Below are 9,207 nucleotides of genomic sequence, written 5' to 3' on the forward strand. Positions count from 1 at the left end.
GTCACTCCACTCGTATTCATAGATGTGTCAAGGCATAGGCAATCTGTCACATTTTAAAACCATCAATCAGCAATATTATTAATTTAGTACTGAAAAAAATAGAATTTGTGTTTCTTCAAATTACAGAACACACTACATGCGTCAGTTAATATAAAATAACTCTCATGTTTATTTTTGATTCATTTTATATTATTATTCCAAACAATGAATACAGTTTTGTGCATGAGGATCCTAATATTATGTTTTTTATTTACTATAAGGTGATGCCAAGATGCCGTTGCGTTCATTTTCAAACAGGTTTAACCGGTCCGACATTGTTAAGGAAGAGGTTGGAGTATACACCCTCATCGCAGTTGCCGTTCTGTCATTCAAAACACCTCTGTTGTTTTCACTAAGTTTATTCTTTGCAGAACACTGGAGGTAACACTAACATACTGCTACCACTAGTCTTGGTAGGTTACCCTGAATCAGCTGATTTCTAAGGGTCTATGAAATTGCAACCATCAGTAGAAAAAGGTAAGAAACATTTAGACGTAGATGATTGAGAATTAATTCATCAATGTTTAAGTTAAGACAGACATTTTGGGAGATAGTTTGTGTTTTTTTTACATGTTGAATTAAGAAATCACTCATGTTAAATTGGAAGACCGGTGCCTAGACACATACATACATAAATACATCTCTTGTTTGTTTAGTAATTAGTTTAGTTTTCTCTAGTAAAACCCTCAGGCTATTATTTTCCATGTGTTTATATGAGCAGAAAGGAAAACTGTTGGGCATGACTTCAGGGGGAGGCTCCAAAGTCATTGGCCATGGATTTTGTTGACATAAATACATGATTGTTCCATTAATCAAAGAACGTTCATGGTGACATTCATTGGTCTTCATCTACTTTTTAATGGACTATATTAAATTCACATTGTATACATTTATTACAATTTCTATATACTTTGTATCCAATAATTCAATAACTCTAACTAATTTCTAATGGCAATAAAAATATAATGCAAATAAGTCCAAACTAACTTAAAAATGTGCAACATTGATGGATATAATAAAATTGCACACCAACTTGGTTAATATCAGTGTAGTACAAGTTGTGTTCATCATTCATCGTTTAAGTTCTGCACTGCATCATGAACATTTTAATTCAGTGTTTGTGGGTCTGTGGTTCTAGAACAAGACAAAAAAAAAAACATCAAAACTTTTCTTTGCAGACAACCTTATCCTTATTGCACATTGTTTGTGTGCTCCGTGTTCTCAGCCCTGCGTCATGGCCAATGGAAATGTCCAGGAGGCGATGACAGTGCAGGAACAGAAGGAGCCAGATGAGATGTCAGAGGAAGCTTTTCTTCAAGATCTCTATCTGAACATGAAGAAGAGGGACACGCCCATCGAGAGAGTCCCACACTTGGGCTTCAAACAAAGTAAGTACTAAGAAGTGAGCGTCTGTGTTTAGCTAATGTTTTCCCCCTGCGTCTTTTTGTAACATTATGACAACATTAAGTGGTGCCTGTGTGAGAGTCCGTTGGTCATTATACATTATTGTTCACGATGGCCCTGTCGTGTGTCTGTATAAACAATTACAAATGACTTACCACCGTTTCCTCTGTTTTTCTTTTTCCTGGTTAGTCGATTTGTATTTGATGTACAAGACAGTCAAGGATTTGGGGGGCTACCACCAGGTAAACACAACCTGAATAAGTCACCAACATGCCGATGCACAGAACAAACCAAACACGATCATTTATAATTCAATTCGCCTTTTTTCAGTTCATCTAATGATGGTCTGCTTCCCCTGGTCCAGGTCACCACCCACCAGCTGTGGAAACAGGTTTACAACACGCTGGGTGGCAACCCCCGAAGTACCAGCGCTGCGACCTGCACCCGTAGACACTACGAAAAGTCGGTCCAAATTACAATCATTACACTCTTGCTTATTGTTTTCTTTTGCTGCTGCTGCTGAACTAGTTTCTCACCCGAAGTAAGCTGACCAGGGTGATTTATGTTCTGTATCCTCCTGTTCCCACAAAGACTCCTACTGCCCTACGAATGCTACCTGAAAGGGGGACAGATGAGGGCCGTCCTGCCCACTCAGAAGCGCCCGCCCTGCGACGGTCTGCTGGAGGAAGGTGGTGTCCAGAGGCTGTTGAAACGCAGGCTGTTACCCGGCACCCCCCTCCACCAGGTCGCGTACACTCATTCTGCTCATATTATACACCATGTTTCCACATGATCACCTTTACACATCATTGAAGTTACGCTGAGCTATTCGTCCTCGATACTAAACCTGGAAAGATCTCCATGGGGGTTCCTTAGTTCTCCCAGAATAACACCTACCCTTCCCCTTTGCTGCCCTTCCAGGCCCCGCGCAGCAACGCAAACTCCCACCTGAGGGTGATCTCCCTGCCTGTGCACTACCCCCACTACTACCACACCTCCTACCCCGTCTTGTCCACCTACGTTCCCATGCCTCCATCGCTGAAGGGGCCCCCCCCAGGTCCTCCCCCGTTGGCCCCCCGTGCCCCAACACCCCCACCCCCTCCACCTCCCCCAGCATCACCGCCGCCCCCGGCAGTGCCTCAGCCTCAAGCCTTCTACCCCCCAGCCCCTCGCCAGAGGCCCATGGAGGCGGCCCAGAAGTCCCTGGAGCACCTGCGCTACCTGGCCCAGCAGTACGATCCCTCCACGGGGCTGTCGGAGCCGCTGAAGGAGCCGCTCAACCTCAGCGGCTGGGCGCCCCGCGCGGAGGCCCGCGAGAGCCCCGCCTCGTCCTTTGCGCCGCCCTCCGCTAACAAGAACCCCAAGTTCCTGAACAAGCCCTCACCTCTGTACCCGGCGAGCCGCGAGAGGGAGCAGGGCTCGCCGCCGTGTGTGAAGCAAGACCCCGGCGACGGCCAGTATCTAGGCAGCCCGCCACCGTACCCCGACGGCGCCAGGGAGGACGTCGTCCTGAACTTGAAGACCATACCCGGGACCTGTGCGTCTGGAAGCCCCCCTGCATCGCCAGCCCGTCCCCGGAGGACCCCCCCGGGGGTCCGGTCACCGATTGGGTCTCCAAAGGCGGACGGCGGTCCGAGTTTTGCGTGGGACGAGCGAGCGGAGAGCGAGCAGAGCCTCAGGCGAGACGTGTTGGAGTTCGGCGCCAGGCTGCCCTTCCTGAAGAGGGAGCACGCAGAGAGCGGCAAAAGGGAGATAAAGATCCCGTTGTCGGTGCTGCATGGCTGGATCAAACTCATCTCCTCATCTTCCGCTCCAGCCAGCAAACTGTTCCCTGGCGAAGGAGACACCGCCACCACCACCACCACCACCACCAGCCCCAGCCCCAGCCCCACCAACGCTGCCTTGTGCATGGACTCTGAGGTCTCACCCTTCGACCTGAGAACCCTACGAAATCCTCCCCTGGGGGACCCCAGGTTGGGGTCCCCGAGGCAGAAGCCCCAACCCAACTACGGCCCGCCAGGCCTCACTGGCCACAGCGACCCTTACCCACCCGGCCCCGGCTACCACCAGCAGCTGGCTTTGTCCAGCGCATTCCTGAAGGGTGTCTACGGCACGGGGCCGCCGGGGTGGGACCCCCCTCTGGACTTCCACCGAACCCCGGAGGCCTTCAGCAGAGACCCCCATGGACAGGGCCACCCCTTCCCCCTCCGGCTGGGGGGGAGCTGGAGCCCCCCCGCGGCCAGAGAGGACTTCCAGGGCTCCTCCCAGAGAGCGGCCCAGGCTAGCGTGGACATCACACGTTCGCCGAGAGAGGAGGCCGTCGCGTGGAAAGGGATGACGACGAACAAACCTTCCTCCTCCTCCTCCCTCCCCTTGCTTCAACTCACCACTGAAGAGATCATGAAGCTGAAGAGGATCATATCCTGTTCACCATAAGGACATGTTTTCACCAAATCACGCAATACCACTTAAAGGTGCTGTAGATACAATTGAAGAGCTTGTTTTTGAGGGTAATATGTTAGAAGTGGCCCGAGCCGTCTGACAGCTATTGGTGGGTGAAATGTGCTGTGAGAACATCTGATTCCTGTTGACTTCGCCTGCCTTCGTATGAGCCAATTGGGATTTTAGACAGCTCCCCGCTCATTTCTGACAAATCAGGACATCTCTTCAGCCTTTTAGGGATTATCTTTTGAAACTCTCTCTGCTCTTTGTGGCCAAGTGGTAGCATGTATACAAGTCAGAAGAAAAACATGTAAGGATTTTTTTTGTTATTTAAGGAAGAAATTACTATTTAATTTTTTTCATTTTGTTGCTTATGTACAGCTTTTTGATTTATGCAGCAACAAATTGTGTTTGTTCAGTTTTTATGCTCAGGAAAATACCATAATTATTGTGTCATTAGTGATCACAGTACGTGAAATAAGTCTATATTATTCAAATGCAAGTACAATTCATGAAATTATAGGAAAACGACATTGTAACTTTCAGAGAGTAATACGGGGCATCACTGGCTCAGGAGGTAGAGTGGGTTGACAGGCAATCGGAAGGTTCACAGCTCAATCCCCGGCCCCTCCTAGCTGAGCGTTGGGGTGTCAATAAGATCGACACCCAACCCTAACTGCTCCCCGGTTGAGCATGAATGGGTGAATGTTATGCAATAATTGTAAAGCACTTTGAAGTGACCACTGGTCAGAAGAGCTATATATAAATGCAGTCCATTTAATTTGAATAAATGTTAAATGTGCAGAGTATCCTTTCTATAGGCCTAGGCGCTACGTGTATGAAAGCATTTTCATGCACGTAGACTACCTCAAAACCCTCTGGAATAATGTACCAAGTAAGGTGACCTGAATGATTGAGCTTACTAAGAATGTAAAAGTATATATATATATATATATATATATTATATATACATATAATGTAAATAGAAATATGAACTATGGAATATAGATTGACCTTAAATGCGTGTGAGCAATGACATGCTTTTATAATGTGCTCTTGTTTTATATTTTGTACTTATGTACATACATTGACTACGTCACATGCCTCACCGGTTATTTTCTTTTCAGTTCTGTAACTATACACTATTATTTGATTGAACAAATACTTCTATTTATTTTCATTAATCTTATTTCATATTTCTATGTATATTTCTACATTTAAAACATGGTGAAGCAGCATTAAGCTTGCATTGTTATTTATATATATTGTAACTTTGACACAGCAGCTGCATTGGTCAATGCCATAACCTGTTAAGAATAAAGAATTCTTTATGCTTTTCCAAATGCTTGAAAAGTAACTGAAATATAAACTGAAATATAAACATATAACAGTTTTACACAAAAGTCTCCTGCAGACTAAATGTTCTTTACCAGGATCTAGAATGTTTCTTGTCACCTGAGATCTGCCAACACTGCCCAACTGACAGAAAGATGATTTATAGTTTTCTTTATTTTTATAGTCTGAATGACATAGCTATCATTGATAAAACAACACAAAAGCGATACAAATCACTCAACAATCCTGAGAAACACAAACGTCTAGACAATATATGAAGAGAAATGCAACACACAATGGAGGACGTGAATTCCCGCCCGGCGACACGCCTTTTATTTTTAGCAATATCTCCTGCTTGATCTCTTGTCTGGAACTCGTCCCAGCTATGGCGCTGCGCAATTATCTTAAATCATTCATACTATGTGTTCTTAATCTCTCAACATAATAACATGGATACCCAGTTGTGTTACTAATAAGACAATGGTTGTAAGGTTTTCCAGTGTGCATCAAAAAGTATAATTAAAAGCCAATCCAATCATAGGGAGGGATCACCTTCAGCATGCAAAACAACAACACACTGTAATCATAGGTCATGCCGTGCTGAAAAGGACAGAGAGAACTAGTTCAACCTGGGGTGAGAAGAAGGGTTTTCCGCAGTGATTTGTTTCCCTAAACATGGTGGAGGGGAGGAGAGCTCCACCACTAGTCTGTGTCCATCATCCTCACTCCTCAAGGTCAACTGCAAAGGGGAAAACAGGTTTTATCATCCACAATGAACAACAGCCGTAACGTCTGTGTGTAGTATGTACCCTGCGATGAATGACGGTTACGGCTGTCACTTCATTTAAAAGACCACATTAAAAACCGGTTTGGTCACGTAAATAACATTTCTGGCTGAGCCATCTATTCAATGCAGTGTAAGTGTGGCCCCTGCCCTGATAGTCATTTGGAGGGGATGACGTCGGACTCTGAAGCCCGATAATGATCTTTAGTTGTTTGTTGTTGTCTAGCAGGACATCTCGTCTTCAGATCGCAAACCTCTTACGACAAAGAAATGTGGGCCAGGATGTCATAAAATCACACTGAATACACCCTTGCACGCAAAATGTCTAGCTTGAAGGTACAAGCTAATGTTCCCTTCAATGTCACAGCATCAGCGTGGTATCCGAACACCACCAAATTGTGCATAGTGGTGAAGTGTTATAGGATTGTTCTCAATTTACTACTACTAGTGGATCTAATGGCATCAACTTATTTTCGACATTATCTGTTTATTTTTTTACAGGCTGGACTTCTGCAGGCATTATTTTGTCACGCCTATATCTATCTTATAACCAGACATTGTTGATAAAAATATAATTATTTTCCCTCATACGAAGCTACAGTTACAAACACTACAATGTTATCTAGTTATTCAACTGTCCAATGTTCACTTTCATATTCTGCTGTGATTAAATATTTTATCAAAATATCTGCATGTCTCAGGTTGAAACTAAGGGCCTCATTTTGGTACATGATGACAGATATGAAAGCCAGGCCAAAAGCAGATGGCTCACTCGATGATGGGGGATTATATTTACTGGGCGTGTACAACGTAACAATGTCTTTCACACTTGTATCTGTAGATTAATCATGTTGTTTTAGTTGTGGGTTCGGTTGATTTACTATGTGAGGATGAATGATAACCAGGAATGTGACAAAAAAAATGTAGCGATTGTTTCGAGTAAAGCAGTCTTGAAACCATTTGTCAAAGTCTGACAGACAATGGTGGTAAAAGCCATAGGGATGAATTCAAAAATATATCTATAATAATAATGAAAAAATCTATAAACATTTCTGTTTTGGAATGTCATGCAATCTACCCGCACTACATTTTCGATCAACCTTTTAAATCGCAATCGACATATTGGGGCACCCCTGCTTCAGGACATCTCTTCTGTGATTGGTTCGGAGAACAGCAATGAGTCTGATTGTGGGAGCATGGCGTTTCCATGGAAATTCTTACTCATCTATCATCTCATCTGGGTTAGCAGTGTTCAAATTATACCTTGAGCTTCGGGGGTACAGCTATTTTGACTGATGACGTCACTCTCCATTTTATGGCCGACACATGTGATTTCACACTTGTGATTCACAGTAAATTTTCCTACGAAATATATGTCATATGAAATGTGCCCTTTTGCTATCCTTGTTCCACCTAGACATGTTGCAAAAATATCTACAAGAAAAACAACAGCTGAGACTCATAGCAGCAGATTCTACATAGAGCAGTTGTATCGATGGACTTGTGCTTGCTCATTAAAATGCTCAATGAACATAGCGATCTATATCATTTTATTTGTGAGGAAATATTCACAGATGTGCAACTTCTGATGCATTAGTTCACATTTGGGTTTACAAATGCATGAATTTTGTGCATGTTCTCAAATTATGAAACACGGGTGTGCGAATGTGTTTTGCACCCACTGTGCTGCAATGATTGTAGCAAAAGTTTCAAGTGCATGACTCTTTGAAGTTGTGGTGCACAGGATAGGATTTTGGCACCTCTAACAAAGGAGAACTCGTAGCCCCTATTTTGGGTTTACAATGGTACATACAATATTTACGGTTACACATTTGTGACTTTAGTGTACGCATGCTAAAGACGTTTGCTTCAATACCTTCATAGAAGGGGTCACTGATGAGCTGCACTGGGCAGCAGTGGGGGAGGGAGAGCAGAGATGGAAGGGAGGATCTGTGGTTGGTTTTGGTAAAACATCATGCTCCTTCTTTTCTGTTCTCAAACTCTCAAATCGTACAGCATTACCTATAGCAACTTTAATTATTATTATTTATTTTTTAGTTTATTGGTTTAGTTGACATGGACAATGTACAGAACAGGTTACATACCAGAGCTACAGTCACGGTTAGCTGAATAGCTAATATGGATCTGTGGTTCAAATTAATTCATAATGAATCTCTTACTACATATATTATTAAACTTTCTGATGGGGGGGGTAGATTGGAGCCATCCATAGCTATGCATCGAATACGATGTTTAAGGCACCAGTGATCACAAGATGTCGTCTTTTAGTTTTGGGTTTAAATGTACTAAAATATATTCCTTTATCATTTTCATTTAATGTACATTTTGTCATTTTGACTTAATAATAAAAGTTTAATTTAGAAAAACATGTCTAAAATCCAAAATGTTTTTTGCCATCCTCCTCCAACAAATAGGAGGAGGATTTTCTCCTTCCTTAAATTGCGACTCCAACCCTGATCCACCCGGCCAGGGAGTGTGTGGATGTGACGAGCTGGGCAGCTCTGACCCTCAGAGTAAAATGAATTGAAACCGTCACTAATCCCACAGCTCCTGGAGTCGAAATTGGCACATTTTGTCTGCAAATAAACTCCATCAGTAGTTGGTTCATTGGACATGTGTATGCCGAAATGTGACGTCTGTTTGTGGGTCCTTATTGTTCAGTGACATAAATATGACCACATGCCACGTAAAACGACGAGTGTTTGGTAAGAAAAGTGTGAACAGGATTAGGCGCTGTGTGTAGAAAGCACGGGCCTCCACAGCAACACAGACCTTTATTGTTCCATAATATAGCCCAGGAGCTTTACACTAAACCTCAGCGGGCATGACATGAATCTGTGTGTGTTTGTATGTGTGTGTGTGTGTGTGTGTGTGTGTGTGTGTGTGTGTGTGTGTGTGTGTGTGTGTGTGTGTGTGTGTGTGTGTGTGTGTGTGTGTGTGTGTGTGTGTGTGTAATGCAATGCAAACAGTGAAATGTATGCTGAAAACGGACAAGAATGAACAATGCTGCTAGTTTCCATAGTGTTGGCAGAGGAGTGCCATTTTTGATTTATCTTGATTAATCATGATCTTGATAAAGGTCATTCTTCAGGGTACGTGCATTGGTCTGAGTTTATACATGCTCTAAATATATATATATTTTTTTTTTAGATCATGTTATCTTCAAACCAGAAAGACTGAAT

At 43.4% G+C, this 9,207-nt stretch overlaps 2 protein-coding genes across 2 annotated transcripts in view; one reads left to right on the forward strand and one right to left on the reverse strand.

Annotated features, from left to right (window-relative positions):
* Positions 1-383: 383 nt before the first annotated feature.
* On the forward strand, positions 384-5,610 carry arid6 (AT-rich interaction domain 6). Its single transcript, XM_056587853.1, has 6 exons — positions 384-516; positions 1,218-1,427; positions 1,633-1,685; positions 1,808-1,905; positions 2,035-2,188; positions 2,365-5,610. The coding sequence occupies exons 1-6, from the start codon at positions 489-491 to the stop codon at positions 3,877-3,879; spliced, it is 2,058 nt and encodes a 685-aa protein (XP_056443828.1). The 5' UTR covers positions 384-488; the 3' UTR covers positions 3,880-5,610.
* LOC130381578 (rhotekin-like) overlaps positions 5,194-9,207 on the reverse strand; it is an 18,617-nt gene continuing 14,603 nt past the window's right edge. The window contains exon 13 of the mRNA XM_056589247.1: positions 5,194-5,959. Coding sequence (XP_056445222.1) covers positions 5,956-5,959 — 4 coding nt within the window. The 3' untranslated portion in view covers positions 5,194-5,955. The remainder of the gene's footprint in view (positions 5,960-9,207) is intronic.

Source organism: Gadus chalcogrammus, chromosome 4 (assembly GCF_026213295.1).
Source record: "Gadus chalcogrammus isolate NIFS_2021 chromosome 4, NIFS_Gcha_1.0, whole genome shotgun sequence".
NCBI lineage: Eukaryota > Metazoa > Chordata > Actinopteri > Gadiformes > Gadidae > Gadus > Gadus chalcogrammus.